Source organism: Nerophis lumbriciformis, linkage group LG37 (genome assembly GCF_033978685.3).
Source record: "Nerophis lumbriciformis linkage group LG37, RoL_Nlum_v2.1, whole genome shotgun sequence".
NCBI lineage: Eukaryota > Metazoa > Chordata > Actinopteri > Syngnathiformes > Syngnathidae > Nerophis > Nerophis lumbriciformis.
Window position 1 is genome coordinate 1,070,001 of NC_084584.2, and position 22,500 is coordinate 1,092,500.

General features: G+C 34.9%; 2 protein-coding genes across 3 annotated transcripts in view; both read right to left on the reverse strand.

The window, feature by feature from the left end:
• The window catches only part of LOC140677592 (uncharacterized), a 9,925-nt gene extending 939 nt beyond the window's left edge, over nucleotides 1-8,986 (reverse strand). The window contains exons 1-2 of the mRNA XM_072912555.1: nucleotides 8,381-8,986; nucleotides 2,678-2,793 (exon numbers count right to left, since the gene is read on the reverse strand). Of these exons, the coding sequence (XP_072768656.1) occupies nucleotides 2,678-2,793; nucleotides 8,381-8,549 (285 nt within the window). The 5' untranslated portion in view covers nucleotides 8,550-8,986. The remainder of the gene's footprint in view (nucleotides 1-2,677; nucleotides 2,794-8,380) is intronic.
• A 1,069-nt stretch (nucleotides 8,987-10,055) lies between these two features.
• The window catches only part of LOC133577155 (V-type proton ATPase subunit C 1-A), a 47,315-nt gene continuing 34,870 nt past the window's right edge, over nucleotides 10,056-22,500 (reverse strand). Inside the window, exons 9-13 of one of the 2 annotated variants that reach the window (XM_072912592.1) lie at nucleotides 21,869-21,961; nucleotides 20,315-20,408; nucleotides 20,145-20,242; nucleotides 15,668-15,791; nucleotides 10,056-10,614 (exon numbers count right to left, since the gene is read on the reverse strand). In XM_072912592.1, the coding sequence (XP_072768693.1) occupies nucleotides 10,516-10,614; nucleotides 15,668-15,791; nucleotides 20,145-20,242; nucleotides 20,315-20,408; nucleotides 21,869-21,961 (508 nt within the window). In that variant the 3' untranslated portion in view covers nucleotides 10,056-10,515. Of the gene's footprint in view, nucleotides 10,615-15,667; nucleotides 15,792-20,144; nucleotides 20,409-21,868; nucleotides 21,962-22,500 lie in introns of both variants that reach the window. The other variant, XM_072912591.1, reaches the window with a different exon arrangement.

Here is a 22,500-nt window from a genome sequence, read left to right on the forward strand (position 1 = left end):
TATAGTGAGTCTTTAAAACCAGCAGAGCGCTCCAATCATATATAAATGATCTTTGACTACCATTTTTATAGTGAGTCTTTAAAACCAGCAGAGCGCTCCTGTCCCATATAAAGAATCTTTGACTGGCATTTTTGTTGATACGTCCTTCAAAACAGCAGAGCGCTCCTATCATATATAAATGATCTTTGACTACCATTTTTATAGTGAGTCTTTAAAACCAGCAGAGAGATCCTGTCCCATATAAAGGATCTTTGACTGTCATTTTTGTTGATACGTCCTTCAAAACAGCAGAGCGCTCCAATCATATATAAATGATCTTTGACTAGCATTTTTATAGTGAGTCTTTAAAACCAGCAGAGAGATCCTGTCATATATAAAGGATCTTGGACTACCATTTTTATAGTGAGTCTTTAAAACCAGCAGAGAGATCCTGTCATATATAAAGGATCTTTGACTAGGAAAAGTGTTTAATACTAGCAAGAGCGCTCCTGTCCCATATGAAGGATCTTTGACTAACATTTTTGTGGTGAGTCCTTAAAACCAGCAGAGTGCTCCTGTCTCATATAAAGAATCTTTGACTGGCATTTTTGTTGATACGTCCTTCAAAACAGCAGAGCGTTCCAATCATATATAAATGATCTTTGATTAGCATTTTTATAGTGAGTCCTTAAGACCAGCAGAGAGACACTGTCATATATAAAGGATCTTTGACTAGGAAAAGTGTTTAATACTAGCAGAGCGCTCCTGTCCCATATAAAGAATCTTTGACTGGCATTTTTGTTGATACGTCCTTCAAAACAGCAGAGCGTTCCAATCATATATAAATGATCTTTGATTAGCATTTTTATAGTGAGTCCTTAAGACCAGCAGAGAGACACTGTCATATATAAAGGATCTTTGACTAGGAAAAGTGTTTAATACTAGCAGAGCGCTCCTGTCCCATATAAAGAATCTTTGACTGGCATTTTTGTTGATACGTCCTTCAAAACAGCAGAGCGTTCCAATCATATATAAATTATCTTTGATTAGCATTTTTATAGTGAGTCCTTAAGACCAGCAGAGCGCTCCTGTCATATATATATGATCTTTGATTAGCATTTTTACAGTGAGTCCTTAAGACCAGCAGAGAGATCCTGTCATATATAAATGATCTTTGACTACCATTTTTATAGTGAGTCTTTAAAACCAGCAGAGAGCTCCTGTCATATATAAAGGATCTTTGACTAGGAAAAGTGTTTAATACTAGCAGAGCGCTCCTGTCCCATATGAAGGATCTTTGACGAGCATTTTTGTGGTGAGTCTTTAAAACCAGCAGAGAGATCCTGTCATATATAAAGGATCTTGGACTACCATTTTTATAGTGAGTCTTTAAAACCAGCAGAGAGATCCTGTCATATATAAATGATCTTTGACTACCATTTTTATAGTGAGTCTTTAAAACCAGCAGAGAGATCCTGTCATATATAAAGGATCTTGGACTACCATTTTTATAGTGAGTCTTTAAAACCAGCAGAGAGATCCTGTCATATATAAAGGATCTTGGACTACCATTTTTATAGTGAGTCTTTAAAACCAGCAGAGAGATCCTGTCATATATAAAGGATCTTGGACTACCATTTTTATAGTGAGTCTTTAAAACCAGCAGAGAGATCCTGTCATATATAAATGATCTTTGACTACCATTTTTATAGTGAGTCTTTAAAACCAGCAGAGAGATCCTGTCATATATAAAGGATCTTGGACTACCATTTTTATAGTGAGTCTTTAAAACCAGCAGAGCGCTCCTGTCATATATAAATGATCTTTGACTACCATTTTTATAGTGAGTCTTTAAAACCAGCAGAGAGATCCTGTCATATATAAAGGATCTTGGACTACCATTTTTATAGTGAGTCTTTAAAACCAGCAGAGAGATCCTGTCATATATAAAGGATCTTGGACTACCATTTTTATAGTGAGTCTTTAAAACCAGCAGAGAGATCCTGTCATATATAAAGGATCTTTGACTAGGAAAAGTGTTTAATACTAGCAGAGCGCTCCTGTCCCATATGAAGGATCTTTGACTAGCATTTTTGTGGTGAGTCTTTAAAACCAGCAGAGAGATCCTGTCATATATAAAGGATCTTGGACTACCATTTTTATAGTGAGTCTTTAAAACCAGCAGAGAGATCCTGTCATGTATAAAGGATCTTTGACTAGGAAAAGTGTTTAATACTAGCAGAGCGCTCCTGTCCCATATAAAGAATCTTTGACTGGCATTTTTGTGGTGAGTCCTTAAAACCAGCAGAGAGATCCTGTCATGGGTAAAGGATCTTTGACCAGCATTAAGTCCTTGAAACAGCAGAGAGCTCCTGTCACATATAAATGATCTTTGTCTACTAGCATAATTGTCCCAGTGAGTCCTTAAAATCAACAGCGTACTTCTGTCATATTTAAAGGATCTTTGACTTCAAAACAGCAGAACACTCCTGTCACATATAATGATCTTTGACTGGTATTTTGGTGAGACACCCTTCAAAACAGCAGAGCGCTCCTGTCATATATAAATGATCTTTGACTAGCATTTTTGTAGTGAGTCCTTAAAAGCAGCAGAGAGCTCCTGCCATATACATGATCTTTGACTAGCATGAATGATGAGCAGGGAGCTCTTGTCCCATATAAAGGATCTTTGACTTACGTCACTAAAGGAGCGTCTCTGCCGCCTCTGGTGGTTGCAGCTGGTAGTGCTGCTGCTCACACTCTGCTGCCCACACTGAGTTCCTGTGGTCACCATCCTCTTAGTCTCCACCTTACCTGCACACCTCAGCATCATCATCATCATCATCATCATCATAAACATACACAATGATGAATATTACCAACATATACTGTAGATGATAGTTAACATAATGATAATCATATAGATGATCATTAACATGACGATAAACATAAACATGATTATAATTAATATGATTAACATATAGATGATAATTATCATGATAATGATACATATGATCATGATAATCATGAGGATGATAAAGATGACGATCATTTAGACTATTTTAACGTGAAGATAATATAAATATGAAGATGATATCAGGATGAAGATGAAGCGATATGGAAATGATATTAGGATGATAAATATGATCAAGATGAAGATGATATTGGGATGCTAAACATGATCAAGATGATATTAGAATGATAAACATGATATTAAAACATGATAAAGATGATGATGATATGAGGATGATAAATATGATGAAGATGAAGATGATATTAGGATGATAAAGATGATATTAAAACATGGTAAGGATGAAGATGATGATAGATGATAAAGATGATATTAAACATGACAAAGATGAAGATGATGATAGATGATAAAGATGATATTAAACATGATGAAGATGATCATAGATGATAAAGATGATATTAAAACATGATACAGATGAAGATGATGATAGATGATAAAGATGATATTAAACATGATGAAGATGATGATAGATGATAAAGATGTTATTAAAACATGACAAAGATGAAGATGATCATAGATGATAAAGATGATATTAAAACATGATACAGATGAAGATGATCATAGATGATAAAGATGATATTAAACATGACAAAGATGAAGATGATGATAGATGATAAAGATGATATTAAAACATGGTAAAGATGAAGATGATGATAGATGATAAAGATGATATTAAAACATGATACAGATGAAGATGATCATAGATGATATTAGGATGATAAAGATGCTATTAAAAGATGATAAAGATGAAGATGATACAAATGCTACTAAAAGATGATAGAGATGAAGATATTAAAACATGACAAAGATGAAGATGATATTAGGATGATAAAGATGATATTAAACATGACAAAGATGAAGATGATGATAGATGATAAAGATGATATTAAACATGACAAAGATGAAGATGATGATAGATGATAAAGATGATATTAAAACTTGATACAGATGAAGATGATCATAGATGATATTAGGATGATAAAGATGCTATTAAAAGATGATAAAGATGAAGATGATACATATGATATAAAAAGATGATATACATGAAGATGATATTAAAACATGATAAAGATGTTATTAAAACATGGTAAAGATGAAGATGATCATAGATGATAAAGATGATATTAAAACATGGTAAAGATGAAGATGATGATAGATGATAAAGATGATATTAAAACATGGTAAAGATGAAGATGATGATGATAGATGATAAAGATGATATTAAAACATGGTAAAGATGAAGATGATGATAGATGATAAAGATGATATTAAAACATGGTAAAGATGAAGATGATGATAGATGATAAAGATGATATTAAAACATGACAAAGATGAAGATGATGATAGATGATAAAGATGATATTAAACATGACAAAGATGAAGATGATGATAGATGATAAAGATGATATTAAAACATGATACAGATGAAGATGATCATAGATGATATTAGGATGATAAAGATGCTATTAAAAGATGATAAAGATGAAGATGATACATATGATATAAAAAGATGATATACATGAAGATGATATTAAAACATGATAAAGATGTTATTAAAACATGGTAAAGATGAAGATGATGATAGATGATAAAGATGTTATTAAAACATGGTAAAGATGAAGATGATGATAGATGATAAAGATGATATTAAAACATGGTAAAGATGAAGATGATGATAGATGATAAAGATGATATTAAAACATGGTAAAGATGAAGATGATGATGATAGATGATAAAGATGATATTAAAACATGGTAAAGATGAAGATGATGATAGATGATAAAGATGATATTAAAACATGGTAAAGATGAAGATGATGATAGATGATAAAGATGATATTAAACATGACAAAGATGAAGATGATGATAGATGATAAAGATGATATTAAAACATGATACAGATGAAGATGATCATAGATGATATTAGGATGATAAAGATGCTATTAAAAGATGATAAAGATGAAGATGATACATATGATATAAAAAGATGATATACATGAAGATGATATTAAAACATGATAAAGATGTTATTAAAACATGGTAAAGATGAAGATGATCATAGATGATAAAGATGATATTAAAACATGGTAAAGATGAAGATGATGATAGATGATAAAGATGATATTAAAACATGACAAAGATGAAGATGATCATAGATGATAAAGATGATATTAAAACATGGTAAAGATGAAGATGATCATAGATGATAAAGATGATATTAAAACATGGTAAAGATGAAGATGATGATAGATGATAAAGATGATATTAAAACATGGTAAAGATGAAGACGATGATAGATGATAAAGATGATATTAAAACATGGTAAAGATGAAGATGATGATAGATGATAAAGATGATATTAAAACATGGTAAAGATGAAGATGATGATAGATGATAAAGATGATATTAAAACATGGTAAAGATGAAGATGATGATGGATGATAAAGATGATATTAAAACATGATAAAGATGTTATTAAAACATGGTAAAGATGAAGATGATCATAGATGATAAAGATGCTATTAAAACATGATAAAGATGAAGATGATCATAGATGATAAAGATGATATTAAAACATGATAAAGATGTTATTAAAACATGGTAAAGATGAAGATGATCATAGATGATAAAGATGATATTAAAACATGATAAAGATGTTATTAAAACATGACAAAGATGAAGATGATGATAGATGATAAAGATGATATTAAAACATGACAAAGATGAAGATGATGATAGATGATAAAGATGATATTAAACATGATGAAGATGATGATAGATGATAAAGATGATATTAAAACATGATACAGATGAAGATGATCATAGATGATATTAGGATGATAAAGATGCTATTGAAAGATGATATTAAGATGATACATATGATATTAAAACATGATAAAGATGATGATGATATGAGGATGATAAATATGATGAAGATGAAGATGATGATAGATGATAAAGATGATATTAAAACATGGTAAAGATGAAGATGATCATAGATGATAAAGATGATATTAAAACATGACAAAGATGAAGATGATGATAGATGATAAAGATGATATTAAACATGACAAAGATGAAGATGATGATAGATGATAAAGATGATATTAAAACATGGTAAAGATGAAGATGATGATAGATGATAAAGATGATATTAAAACATGGTAAAGATGAAGATGATGATGATAGATGATAAAGATGATATTAAAACATGGTAAAGATGAAGATGATGATAGATGATAAAGATGATATTAAAACATGATACAGATGAAGATGATCATAGATGATAAAGATGATATTAAACATGACAAAGATGAAGATGATGATAGATGATAAAGATGATATTAAAACATGATACAGATGAAGATGATCATAGATGATATTAGGATGATAAAGATGCTATTAAAAGATGATAAAGATGAAGATGATACATATGATATAAAAAGATGATATACATGAAGATGATATTAAAACTTGATAAAGAAGTTATTAAAAGATGATAGAGATGAAGATGATACATATGCTATTAAAAGATGATATAGATGAAGATGATATTAAAACATGACAAAGATGAAGATGATGATAGATGATAAAGATGATATTAAAACATGATACAGATGAAGATGATCATAGATGATATTAGGATGATAAAGATGCTATTAAAAGATGATAAAGATGAAGATGATACATATGATATAAAGAGATGATATACATGAAGATGATATTAAAACATGACAAAGATGAAGATGATCATAGATGATAAAGATGATATTAAAACATGATACAGATGAAGATGATGATAGATGATAAAGATGATATTAAAACATGATACAGATGAAGATGATCATAGATGATATTAGGATGATAAAGATGCTATTAAAAGATGATAAAGATGAAGATGATACATATGATATTAAAAGATGATAGAGATGAAGATGATATTAAAACATGACAAAGATGCTATTAAAAGATGATAGAGATGAAGATGATACATATGATATTAAAAGATGATGGCGATGAAGATGATACATATATTAAAAGATGATGGAGATGAAGATGATACATATGATATTAAAAGATGGTAGAGATGAAGATGATACATATGATATTAAACGATGGTAGAGATGAAGATGATACATATGATATTAAAATATGATAGAGATGAAGATGATACATATGATATTAAAAGATGATAGAGATGAAGATGATACATATGATATTAAAAGATGGTAGAGATGAAGATGCTATTAAAAGATGATAGAGATGAAGATGATATTAAAACATGATAAAGATGCTATTAAAATATGATAGAGATGAAGATGATACATATGATATTAAAATATGATAGAGATGAAGATGATACATATGATATTAAAAGATGATAGAGATGAAGATGATACATATGATATTAAAAGATGGTAGAGATGAAGATGCTATTAAAAGATGATAGAGATGAAGATGATATTAAAACATGATAAAGATGCTATTAAAATATGATAGAGATGAAGATGATACATATGATATTAAAAGATGATGGCGATGAAGATGATACATTTGATATTAAAAGATGATGGAGATGAAGATGATACATATGATATTAAAAGATGGTAGAGATGAAGATGATATTAAAAGATGGTAGAGATGAAGATGATACATATGATATTAAAATATGATAGAGATGAAGATGATACATATGCTATTAAAATATGATAGAGATGAAGATGATACATATGCTATTAAAAGATGATAGAGATGAAGATGATACATATGATATTAAAATATGATAGAGATGAAGATGATACATATGATATTAAAAGATGATAGAGATGAAGATGATACATATGATATTAAAAGCTGGTAGAGATGAAGATGCTATTAAAAGAAGATAGAGATGAAGATGATATTAAAACATGATAAAGATGCTATTAAAAGATGATAGAGATGAAGATGATACATATGATATTAAAAGATGATGGCGATGAAGATGATACATATGATATTAAAAGATGATGGAGATGAAGATGATACATATGATATTAAAAGATGGTAGAGATGAAGATGATACATATGATATTAAAAGATGATAGAGATGAAGATGCTACATATGCTATTAAAAGATGATAGAGATGAAGATGATACATATGCTATTAAAAGATGATAGAGATGAAGATGATACATATGATAGAGATGAAGATGATACATATGCTATTAAAAGATGGTAGAGATGAAGATGCTATTAAAAGATGATAGAGATGAAGATATGATATTAAAAGATGGTAGAGATGCTACATATGCTATTAAAAGATGATAGAGATGAAGACATGATATCAAAAGGTGTTTGAGATGAGAAAGAGGTGTGCATGAGACTCACAGGTGGCGAGTGGAAGTGGAAGTGGAAGTGGAAGTGGAAGTGGATGTTCCTGCACGTCAGTGTTGGTCAGCCAAGTGGACTCAGTGTCTCTGGTCCAGTTCTCCTGGTACTTGGCTTCTATGATGCTGTCCCCCTGGACCTGGACCCCCCTGCTGCCCCCGCAGCCCATCACACACACACACACACACACACACACACACACACACACACACACACACACACACACACACACACACACACACCTGAGGAGGATGAGGAGGATGATGAGGAGGGTGATGAGGATGAGGAGGAGGATGAGGATAACACGGCTCGGCTCAGCTCGGCTCAGCTCGGCTGCTCCCGGAACGTCTGCGCGCCTCTCTCATGGCGCCATCTTCATCTTCCTCTTCATCATCTTCCTCATCGTGGTGTTGCGGGCTGACCCGCGTGACAAAACGTCGTGCGTCATCACGGGCAGGGGGCGTGGCTACTGAGACCGAGCGCCATGTGCTGCGCTGATTGGCTGAGCGGTGAGGTCATCAGTGGTAACGTCATTTTTATGCAAATGAAGCGCACGAAGGAGGCAAAGTTATACATATATTATATTTATACTGTACTGTATGTGTAAATATAATATATGTATGTGTAAATATATGTATATTTATACTGTATGTGTAAATATAATATATGTATATTTATACTGTATGTGTAAATATAATATATGTATATTTATACTGTATGTGTTAATATATTATATTTATACAGCAGTGAGGTTGATGGCTGGTGAGGCACTGACTTCATCACAGTCACATTTACAAACATATGAACCCTAAAGAGTATCTTATTCACCATTTGATTGGCAGCAGTTAACGGGTTATGTTTAAAAGCTCATACCAGCATTCTTCCCTGCTTGACACTCAGCATCAAGGCTTGGAATTGGGGGTTAAATCACCAACAATTATTCCCGGGCGCGGCCACCGCTGCTGCCCACTGCTCCCCTCACCTCCCAGGGGGTGATCAAGGGGATGGGTCAAATGCAGAGGACACATTTCACCACACCTAGTGTGTGTGACAATCATTGGTACTTTAACTTCACTTTAACTTTACACATACAAACTGTAGCACACACACAAAAAAAGCACATTTAATAAAAATAAATGTTATTATGGTCTTACCTTTACTTATAAATGAAGTCCATGCGCCGCTGTTGTGCTGGATTAATGCACCCCCTGACGGGAGTGTTATATCAACTAAAGCTATTATTTAAAAAAGTGTAACCGAGGGTTTATAAATGTGGCCTATACTGTATGAAACTACAAAATAACAAACACGGAGGCTCCAGTTTACACGATGTATATATATATATATATATATATATATATATATATATATATATATATATATATATATATATATATATATATATATATATGCTTGATGTACAGCTTAAGTTGTTCAACAATCTGTCAAATATGTTGTCTTTGTAGCATATTCAACTGAATATGGCTTGAAAAGGATTTGCAAATCATTGTATTCCGTTTATATTTACATCTAACACCATTTCCCAACTCATATGGAAACGGGGTTAGTAACTTGCAGGGCATAATGAACAGGTGATGTCTTTACCACTGGGAGGAAGGACCTGGTGGAGGTCTTGTCTGAGTTGCCTGCTCAAAAGACAGAAAAAGACAAATGATTGAATGATATGAACATTTATTATCATTTTGAAATACTTTACAGTATGCACACAAATAACGATACGACGATCAGTCAGCAGGTATTTGACCTTCTACTTGCTACAAACACAAACACAAACACAAACATAAACACAAACACAAACACAAACACAAACATTGAGAGACTCCTGCAATAAGTCAACTCTCTGCATTTGTCACGCAAGGAGAGGGGAGGTCAGAGTTCAAGGAGAGGGGAGGTCAGAGTTCAAGGAGAGGGGAGGTCAGAGTTCAAGGAGAGGGGAGGTCAGAGTTCAAGGAGAGGGGAGGTCAGAGTTCAAGGAGAGGGGAGGTCAGAGTTCAAGGAGAGGGGAGGTCAGAGTTCAAGGAGAGGGGAGGTCAGAGTTCAAGTTGACATGTTCTTGTTTGGGAGGACAAGAAGAAGAAGAAGAAGTTGTGGACAGAGTGAGACCTCCTGTCTTCTTAGACTTTGAAGTCCAGCAGGTTGCAGTCCACCTTGTAGTACACGTAGGGGTAGTACTCCTGCTGGCTCAGGTTCAGACCTGGAATGTCCATGGACGCCTGCAGAGAGGGGGGGGGGGACACACACTCTCCTTAGCTTCACACCACAAAACTACCTCTAGCCGTCGCCATGGAGACGCTGATATAGATGTAGTAGAGATAGACGTAGTAGAGGTAGATGTAGTAATATAGATGTAGTAGAGATAGATGTAGTAATATAGATGTAGTAATATAGATGTAGTAGAGATAGATGTAGTAGAGATAGATGTAATAATATAGATGCAGTAATATAGATGTAGTAGAGATAGATGAAGTAATATAGATGTAGTAATATAGATGTAGTAGAGATAGATGAAGTAATATAGATGTAGTAATATAGATGTAGTAGAGCTAGATGTAGTAGAGGTAGATGTAGTAAATAAATAAATAATAATTATAGTTATAATAATTATAATTTAGATGTAGTAATATAGATGTAGTAGAGATAGATGTAGTAATATAGATGTAGTAGAGATAGATGTAGTAATATAGATGTAGTAGAGATAGATGTAGTAGAGATAGAGGTAGATGTAGTAATTTAGATGTAGTAATATAGATGTAGTAATATAGATGTAGTAGAGATAGATGTAGTAATACAGATGTAGTAGAGATAGATGTAGTAATATAGATGTAGTAGAGATAGATGTAGTAGAGATAGATGTAGTAGGTATAGATGTAGTAATATAGATGTAGTAATATAGCTGTAGTAATTTAGATGTAGTAATATATATGTAGTAATATAGATGTAGTAGAGATAGATGTAGTAATGTAGATGTAGTAGAGATAGATGTAGTAATATAGATGTAGTAGAGATAGATGTAGTAATGTAGATGTAGTAGAGATAGATGTAGTAATATAGATGTAGTAGAGATAGATGTAGTAATATAGATGTAGTAGAGATAGATGTAGTAGGTATAGATGTAGTAGGTATAGATGTAGTAATATAGATGTAGTAGAGATAGATGTAGTAATATAGATGTAGTAGAGATAGATGTAGTAATATAGATGTAGTAGAGATAGATGTAGTAGAGATAGAGGTAGATGTAGTAATTTAGATGTAGTAATATAGATGTAGTAATATAGATGTAGTAATATAGATGTAGTAGAGATAGATGTAGTAATACAGATGTAGTAGAGATAGATGTAGTAATATAGATGTAGTAGAGATAGATGTAGTAGAGATAGATGTAGTAGGTATAGATGTAGTAATATAGATGTAGTAATATAGCTGTAGTAATTTAGATGTAGTAATATATATGTAGTAATATAGATGTAGTAGAGATAGATGTAGTAATGTAGATGTAGTAGAGATAGATGTAGTAATATAGATGTAGTAGAGATAGATGTAGTAATGTAGATGTAGTAGAGATAGATGTAGTAATATAGATGTAGTAGAGATAGATGTAGTAATGTAGATGTAGTAGAGATAGATGTAGTAATATAGATGTAGTAGAGATAGATGTAGTAATATAGATGTAGTAGAGATAGATGTAGTAGGTATAGATGTAGTAGGTATAGATGTAGTAATATAGATGTAGTAGAGATAGATGTAGTAATATAGATGTAGTAAAGATAGATGTAGTAGATGTAGTAATATAGATATAGTAGAGATAGTTGTAGTAGATGTAGTAATATAGATGTAGTAATATAGATGTAGTAGAGATAGATGTAGTAATATAGATGTAGTAGAGATAGATGTAGTAGATGTAGTAATATAGATGTAGTAGAGATAGTTGTAGTAGATGTAGTAATATAGATGTAGTAATATAGATGTAGTAGAGATAGATGTAGTAATATAGATGTAGTAAAGATAGATGTAGTAGATGTAGTAATATAGATGTAGTAATATAGATGTAGTAGAGATAGATGTAGTAATATAGATGTAGTAGAGATAGTTGTAGTAGATGTAGTAATATAGATGTAGTAGAGATAGATGTAGTAGAGGTAGATGTAGTAATATAGATGTAGTAGAAATAGATGTAGTGATGTAGTAGAGATAGATGTAGTAGAGATAGTTGTAGTAGGTATAGATGTAGTAGAGATAGATGTAGTAGATGTAGTAATATAGATGTAGTAGAGATAGATGTAGTAATATAGATGTAGTAGAGATAGATGTAGTAGATGTAGTAATATAGATGTAGTAGAGATAGTTGTAGTAGATGTAGTAATATAGATGTAGTAGAGATAGATGTAGTAATATAGATGTAGTAAAGATAGATGTAGTAGATGTAGTAATATAGATGTAGTAGAGATAGTTGTAGTAGATGTAGTAATATAGATGTAGTAGAGATAGATGTAGTAGAGGTAGATGTAGTAATATAGATGTAGTAGAGATAGTTGTAGTAGATGTAGTAATATAGATGTAGTAATATAGATGTAGTAGAGATAGATGTAGTAATATAGATGTAGTAGAGATAGATGTAGTAATATAGATGTAGTAGAGATAGTTGTAGTAGATGTAGTAATATAGATGTAGTAATATAGATGTAGTAGAGATAGATGTAGTAATATAGATGTAGTAGAGATAGATGTAGTAGATGTAGTAATATAGATGTAGTAGAGATAGTTGTAGTAGATGTAGTAATATAGATGTAGTAATATAGATGTAGTAGAGATAGATGTAGTAATATAGATGTAGTAAAGATAGATGTAGTAGATGTAGTAATATAGATGTAGTAATATAGATGTAGTAGAGATAGATGTAGTAATATAGATGTAGTAGAGATAGTTGTAGTAGATGTAGTAATATAGATGTAGTAATATAGATGTAGTAGAGATAGATGTAGTAGAGGTAGATGTAGTAATATAGATGTAGTAGAAATAGATGTAGTGATGTAGTAGAGATAGATGTAGTAGAGATAGTTGTAGTAGGTATAGATGTAGTAGAGATAGATGTAGTAGATGTAGTAATATAGATGTAGTAGAGATAGCTGTAGTAATATAGATGTAGTAGAGATAGATGTAGTAGATGTAGTAATATAGATGTAGTAGAGATAGTTGTAGTAGATGTAGTAATATAGATGTAGTAATATAGATGTAGTAGAGATAGATGTAGTAATATAGATGTAGTAAAGATAGATGTAGTAGATGTAGTAATATAGATGTAGTAGAGATAGTTGTAGTAGATGTAGTAATATAGATGTAGTAGAGATAGATGTAGTAGAGGTAGATGTAGTAATATAGATGTAGTAGAGATAGTTGTAGTAGATGTAGTAATATAGATGTAGTAATATAGATGTAGTAGAGATAGATGTAGTAATATAGATGTAGTAAAGATAGATGTAGTAGATGTAGTAATATAGATGTAGTAGAGATAGTTGTAGTAGATGTAGTAATATAGATGTAGTAATATAGATGTAGTAGCGGTAGATGTAGTAATATAGATGTAGTAGAAATAGATGTAGTAATGTAGTAGAGATAGATGTAGTAGAGATAGTTGTAGTAGGTATAGATGTAGTAGAGGTAGATGTAGTAATATAGATGTAGTAGAGATAGATGTAGTAGATGTAGTAATATAGATGTAGTAGAGATAGATGTCGTAGAGCTATAGTAATATAGATGTAGTAGAGATAGATGTAGTAGGTATAGATGTAGTAAATGTAGTAATATAGATGTAGTAGAGATAGATGTAGTAGAGATAGTTGTAGTAATATACATGTAGTAATATAGATGTAGTAGAGATAGATGTAGTAATATAGATGTAGTAGAAATAGATGTAGTAGATGTAGTAATATAGATGTAGTAGAGATAGATGTAGTAGAGATAGTTGTAGTAGGTATAGATGTAGTAGAGGTAGATGTAGTAATATAGATGTAGTAGAGATAGTAATATAGATGTAGTAGAGATAGATGTCGTAGAGATAGTTGTAGTAGGTATAGATGTAGTAGAGGTAGATGTAGTAATATAGATGTAGTAGAGATAGTTGTAGTAGGTATAGATGTAATAGAGGTAGATGTAGTAATATAGATGTAGTAGAGATAGTTGTAGTAGGTATAGATGTAGTAGAGGTAGATGTAGTAATATAGATGTAGTAGAGATAGATGTAGTAATATAGATGTAGTAGATGTAGTAATATAGATGTAGTAGAGATAGATGTAGTAGAGATAGTTGTAGTAGGTATAGATGTAGTAGAGGTAGATGTAGTAATATAGATGTAGTAGAGATAGTAATATAGATGTAGTAGAGATAGATGTCGTAGAGATAGTTGTAGTAGGTATAGATGTAGTAGAGGTAGATGTAGTAATATAGATGTAGTAGAGATAGTTGTAGTAGGTATAGATGTAATAGAGGTAGATGTAGTAATATAGATGTAGTAGATGTAGATGTAGTAGAGATAGTTGTAGTAAGTATAGATGTAGTAGAGGTAGATGTAGTAATATAGATGTAGTAGAGATAGTTGTAGTAGGTATAGATGTAATAGAGGTAGATGTAGTAATATAGATGTAGTAGATGTAGATGTAGTAGAGATAGATGTAGTAGATGTAGTAATGTAGATGTAGTAGAAATAGATGTAGTAGAGATAGTTTTAGTAGGTATAGATGTAGTAGAGGTAGATGTAGTAATATAGATGTAGTAGAGATAGTTGTAGTAGGTATAGATGTAATAGAGGTAGATGTAGTAATATAGATGTAGTAGATGTAGATGTAGTAGAGATAGATGTAGTAGATGTAGTAATGTAGATGTAGTAGAGATAGATGTAGTAGAGATAGTTGTAGTAGGTATAGATGTAGTAGAGGTAGATGTAGTAGAGATAGATGTAGTAGAGATAGTTGTAGTAGGTATAGATGTAGTAGAGGTAGATGTAGTAATGTAGATGTAGTAGAGGTAGATGTAGTAATGTAGATGTAGTAATATAGATGTAGTAGAGATAGATGTAGTAGAGATAGTTGTAGTAGGTATAGATGTAGTAGAGGTAGATGTAGTAGAGATAGATGTAGTAGAGATAGTTGTAGTAGGTATAGATGTAGTAGAGGTAGATGTAGTAATGTAGATGTAGTAGAGGTAGATGTAGTAATGTAGATGTAGTAATATAGGTGTAGTAGGTATAGATGTAGTAGAGGTAGATGTAACTCACATCAATGATGGCGGCGCTGCTGTCCAGGTGTTTGTAGAGTTCATAGAGAACTTCCCTCAGCTTCTTCATGTTCTTCTTGTTGGGTTGCAGCAACATGGCCTGGAAGTTGACCGGCAGACCATACCTGCGTGCAAAGGTGCACAGGTGTCAGCGCTGCACAAGCTGGGAATGCTGGGAAAGGTGCGACAGATGGAAAGGTGCAAAAGGGGAAACAGGTGTAATAGGGGGAACAGGAGTAAAAGGGGGATTTTGTGTAATAGGGGGAACAGGTGTAATAGGGGGAACAGGTGTAAAAGGGGGATTTTGTGTAATAGGGGGAACAGGTGTAATAGGGGGAACAGGTGTAATAGGGGGAACAGGTGTAAAAGGGGGATTTTGTGTAAAAGGGGGAACAGGTGTAATAGGGGGAACAGGTGCAAAAGATGGAAAGGTGCAAAAGGTAGAAATGTGCAAAAGGGGGAACAGGTGTATTAGGGGGAACAGGTGTAATAGGGGGAACAGGTGCAAAAGGTAGAAATGTGCAAAAGGGGGAACAGGTGTATTAGGGGGAACAGGTGTAAAAAGGGGAAAAGGTATAAAAGGGGGAACAGGTGTAAAAGGGGGGAAAGGTGTAATAGGTGGAACAGGTGCAAAAGATGGAAAGGTGCAAAAGGTGGAAAGGTGCAAAAGGTAGAAATGTGCAAAAGGGGGAACAGGTGTATTAGGGGGAACAGGTGTAATAGGGGGAACAGGTGCAAAAGGTAGAAATGTGCAAAAGGGGGAACAGGTGTATTAGGGGGAACAGGTGTAAAAAGGGGAAAAGGTATAAAAGGGGGAACAGGTGTAAAAGCGGGGAAAGGTGTAATAGGTGGAACAGGTGCAAAAGATGGAAAGGTGCAAAAGGTGGAAAGGTGCAAAAGGTAGAAATGTGCAAAGGGGGAACAGGTGTAAAAGGTGGAAATGTGCAAAAGGGGGAAAGGTGTAAAAGGTGGAAATGTGCAAAAGGGGGAATAGGTGTAAAAGGTGTAAAGGTGCAAAATATGGAACAGGTGTAAACGGTGCCAAAGTTCCAAAGGTGCAAAATATGTAACAGGTGTAAACGGTGCCAAAGGTGTAACAGGTGTAAACGGTGCCAAAGGTGTAACAGGTGCAAAAGATGTAACAGGTGTAAAAGATGCAAAAGGTGTAACAGGTGAAAAAGGTGTAAAGGTACAAAAGTTGTAACAGGTGTAAAAGGTGCTAAAGTACCGGTGTAAAAGGTGCAAAAGTTACAAAAGGTGTAAAGGGTGTAACAGGTGCAAAAGTTACAAAGGGTGTAACAGGTGTAATATGTGTAAAGGGTGTCAGAGGTGTAAATGAGAGCAGGCAGAAGGTGTAACGGGTGTAAAAGGTGCAAAAGTTACAAACGGTGTAAAGGGTGTAACAGGTGTAAAAGGTGTAAAGGGTGTAACAGGTGTAAAAGGTGCAAAAGTTACAAAGGGTGTAACAGGTGTAATATGTGTAAAGGGTGTCACAGGTGTAAATGAGAGCAGGCAGAAGGTGTAACAGTTGTAAAAGGTGCAAAGGTTACAAACGGTGTAAAGGGTGTAACAGGTGTAAAATGTGTACAGGGTGTAAAAGGTGTAAAAGGTGCAAAAGTTACAAAAGGTGTAAAGGGTGTAACAGGTGTAAAATGTGTAAAGGGTGTCACAGGTGTAAAGGGTGTAACAGGTGTAAAATGTGTAAAGGGTGTCACAGGTGTAAAGGGTGTAACAGGTGTAAAATGTGTAAAGGGTGTCACAGGTGTAAAGGGTGTAACAGGTGTAAAATGTGTAAAGGGTGTGTTAGAATAATTGTTTGTAAATGATCACAAAAGCTTTGTATTCCATTGAGTTCCTGGCAGGAGGACTGGAGCTGTCTTTGGGGTCTACCAGGAGGAAGGCTCGTAAAACTCTACTGTGACTTCAAAGCGGACAGATGATGGCAGGATCTGCCCAACTTCCAGACGAACTCTTTTTGAAGTATTTTACGAACTCTCTTTGAACTATTTTATGGAACTCTTTTTGAAGTATTTTACGACCTCTTCTTTCGAACTGTTCGGTAACCAAAGGCAACGCTGTTTACGACCCACTTCCCTCTGGAAGCAGCTGTGGTCAGGTGGGGGGAGAAAGTCAAAAAAAGAAGGAGTGCAATCTTTTGGCAGAGCGTGGTGCAAGACTGTACAGAGAGTACAGTGGCCGCGTCTCTCCTCAAAATTGAGTCCAAATTGAATTCTGTCTCTGTTTGATTCTTTGCTTCTTGTCTTGTTTAATAGATGTCATCAGTGTTTGAACCTGACAGGGTGTAACAGGTGTAAAATGTGTAAAGGGTGTCACAGGTCAAAATGAGAGCAGGCAGAAGGTGTAACAGGTGTAAAAGGTGCAAAAGTTACAAAAGTTACAAACGGTGTAATGGGTGTAACAGGTGTAAAAGGTGCAAAAGTTACAATAGGTGTAAAGGGTGTAACAGGTGTAAAAGGTGTAACAGGTGTAAAATGTGCAAAAGTTACAAACGGTGTATAGTGTGTAACAGGTGCAAAAGTTACAATAGGTGTAAAGGGTGAAACAGGTGTAAAAGGTGTAACAGGCGTAAAAGGTGCAAACGTTACAATAGGTGTAAAGGGTGTAACAGGTGTAAAATGTGTACAAGTTACAAAAGGTGTAAAGGGTGTAACAGGTGTAAAATGTGTAAAGGGTGCAACAGGTGTAAAATGTGTAAAGGGTGTCACAGGTCAAAATGAGAGCAGGCAGAAGGTGTAACAGGTGTAAAAGGTGCAAAAGTTACAAATGGTGTAAAGGGTGTAACAGGTGTCAAAGGTGCAAAAGTTACAATAGGTGTAAAGGGTGTAACAGGTGTAAAAGGTGTAACAGGTGTAAAAGGTGCAAAAGTTACAAACGGTGTATAGGGTGTAACAGGTGCAAAAGTTACAATAGGTGTAAAGGGTCTAACAGGTGTAACAGGTGTAACAGGCGTAAAAGGTGCAAAAGTTACAATAGGTGTAAAGGGTGTAACAGGTGTAAAATGTGTACAGGGTGTAACGGGTGTAAAAGGTGCAAAAGTTACAAAAGGTGTAACAGGTGTAAAATGTGTAAAGGGTGCAACAGGTGTAAAATGTGTAAAGGGTGCAACAGGTGTAAAATGTGTAAAGGGTGTCACAGGTGTAAATGAGAGCAAGCAGAAGGTGTAACAGGTATAAAAGGTGCAAAGGTTACAAAATGTTTAAAGGGTGTCAGAGGTGTAAAAGGTGCAAAAGTTACAATAGGTGTAAAGGGTGTAACAGGTGTAAAATGTGTAAAGGGTGTAACAGGTGTAAAAGGTGCAAAGTTACAAAAGGTGTAAAATGTGTAAAGGGCATCAGAGGTGTAAATGAGAGCAGGCAGAAGGTGTAACAGGTGTAAAATGTGTAAAGGGTGTAACAGGTGTAAAATGTGTAAAGGGTGTCAGAGGTGTAAATAAGAGCAGGCAGAAGGTGTAAAAGGTGCAAAAGTTACAAAAGGTGTAAAGGGTGTAACAGGTGTAAAATGTGTACAGGGTGTCAGAGGTGTAAATGAGAGCAGGCAGAAGGTGTAAAAGGTGCAAAAGTTACAAAAGGTGTAAAGGGTGTAACAGGTGTAAAAGGTGTAACAGGTGTAAAAGTACAGACCTGAGGACAGACTCCACAAAGACCCTGAGAGCTTTGATGTGTATCCAGTGTAACAGGTGTAACAGGTGTAAAAGGTGTAACAGGTATAACAGGTGTAACAGGTGTCAGAGGTGTAAAAGTACAGACCTGAGGACAGACTCCACAAAGACCCTGAGAGCTTTGATGTGTATCCAGTGTAACAGGTGTAAAAGGTGTAACAGGTGTAACAGGTGTAAAAGGTGTAACAGGTGTAAAAGTACAGACCTGAGGACATACTTCACAAAGACCCTGAGAGCTTTGATGTGTATCCAGTGTAACAGGTGTAACAGGTGTAACAGGTGTCAGAGGTGTAAAAGTACAGACCTGAGGACAGACTCCACAAAGACCCTGAGAGCTTTGATGTGTATCCAGTGTAACAGGTGTAAAAGGTGTAACAGGTGTAACAGGTGTAAAAGGTGTAACAGGTGTAAAAGTACAGACCTGAGGACATACTCCACAAAGACCCTGAGAGCTTTGATGTGTATCCAGTGTAACAGGTGTAAAAGGTGTAACAGGTGTAACAGGTGTAAAAGGTGTAACAGGTGTAAAAGTACAGACCTGAGGACATACTCCACAAAGACCCTGAGAGCTTTGATGTGTATCCAGTGTAACAGGTGTAACAGGTGTCAGAGGTGTAAAAGTACAGACCTGAGGACAGACTCCACAAAGACCCTGAGAGCTTTGATGTGTATCCAGTGTAACAGGTGTAAAAGGTGTAACAGGTGTCAGAGGTGTAACAGGTGTAACAGGTGTAACAGGTGTAACAGGTGTAAAAGGTGTAACAGGTGTAACAGGTGTCAGAGGTGTAAAAGTACAGACCTGAGGACAGACTCCACAAAGACCCTGAGAGCTTTGATGTGTATCCAGGCGATGAAGGCCTCACTGAAGTTGACTTTCAGCCATCGCACCAGAGGACCCTGCAGGAGGCAGCAGAAGGTGAGCAGCACACCTGCACAGGTGAGACAAGGTGAGACAAGGTGCTGCCATACAAACTGCTTCTTCTTGTCCGTGGACAAGCGAGTCATCTCCTCTTTGTCTGCCTTCATCTCCTCCTCGTTGTAATGGAAGTCACGCACCGTGAACCTGAGGCAGCACAACCACCCTGCTATTATGGGATGTACATGTACCTACTTGTGTACAACCACCCTGCTATTATGGGATGTACTTACTTGTGTACAACCACCCTGCTATTATGGGATGTACTTACTTGTCTACAACCACCCTGCTATTATGGGATGTACTTACTTGTCTACAACCACCCTGCTATTATGGGATGTACTTACTTGTGTACAACCACCCTGCTATTATGGGATGTACTTACTTGTGTACAACCACCCTGCTATTATGGGATGTATTTACTTGTCTACAACCACCCTGCTATTATGGGATGTACATGTACTTACTTGTCTACAACCACCCTGCTATTATGGGATGTACTTACTTGTGTACAACCACCCTGCTATTATGGGATGTACTTACTTGTGTACAACCACCCTGCTATTATGGGATGTACTTACTTGTGTACAACCACCCTGCTATTATGGGATGTACTTACTTGTGTACAACCACCCTGCTATTATGGGATGTACTTACTTGTCTACAACCACCCTGCTATTATGGGATGTACTTACTTGTCTACAACCACCCTGCTATTATGGGATGTACTTACTTGTGTACAACCACCCTGCTATTATGGGATGTACTTACTTGTGTACAACCACCCTGCTATTATGGGATGTACTTACTTGTCTACAACCACCCTGCTATTATGGGATGTACTTACTTGTGTACAACCACCCTGCTATTATGGGATGTACTTACTTGTGTACAACCACCCTGCTATTATGGGATGTACTTACTTGTGTACAACCACCCTGCTATTATGGGATGTACTTACTTGTCTACAACCACCCTGCTATTATGGGATGTACCTACTTGTGTACAACCACCCTGCTATTATGGGATGTACTTACTTGTGTACAACCACCCTGCTATTATGGGATGTACTTACTTGTCTACAACCACCCTGCTATTATGGGATGTACCTACTTGTGTACAACCACCCTGCTATTATGGGATGTATTTACTTGTGTACAACCACCCTGCTATTATGGGATGTACTTACTTGTGTACAACCACCCTGCTATTATGGGATGTATTTACTTGTGTACAACCACCCTGCTATTATGGGATGTACTTACTTGTGTACAACCACCCTGCTATTATGGGATGTACCTACTTGTGTACAACCACCCTGCTATTATGGGATGTACTTACTTGTGTACAACCACCCTGCTATTATGGGATGTATTTACTTGTGTACAACCACCCTGCTATTATGGGATGTACTTACTTGTGTACAACCACCCTGCTATTATGGGATGTACCTACTTGTGTACAACCACCCTGCTATTATGGGATGTACTTACTTGTGTACAACCACCCTGCTATTATGGGATGTACTTACTTGTGTACAACCACCCTGCTATTATGGGATGTACTTACTTGTGTACAACCACCCTGCTATTATGGGATGTACTTACTTGTTTTCTCTGGCCTTGTGCTTGAAGTCATCCAGTGCCTTACGGAACAATGTCACACTGAACAGGCCGCTGTCGTTGTCTTCAAACAACATCCTGAAACACACACACATCTATATATCTATATACTGTATATATATACACACACACACACACACACACACGCATATATATATATACACTGTATATACACACATATACTGTATATACACACACACACATCTATACTGTATACACACACACATCTATACTGTATATACACACACACACATCTATACTGTATACACACACACACATTTATACTGTATACACACACACACACACACATCTATACTGTATATACACACACACATATATACTGTATGTACACACACACACATCTATATACTGTATATACACACACACACACATCTATACTGTATATACACACACACACACACACACACACATCTATACTGTATATACACACACACACATCTATACTGTATACACACACACACATTTATACTGTATACACACACATCTATACTGTATATACACACATACATACTGTATGTACACACACACACATCTATATACTGTATATACACACACACACATCTATACTGTATATACACACACACACATCTATGCTG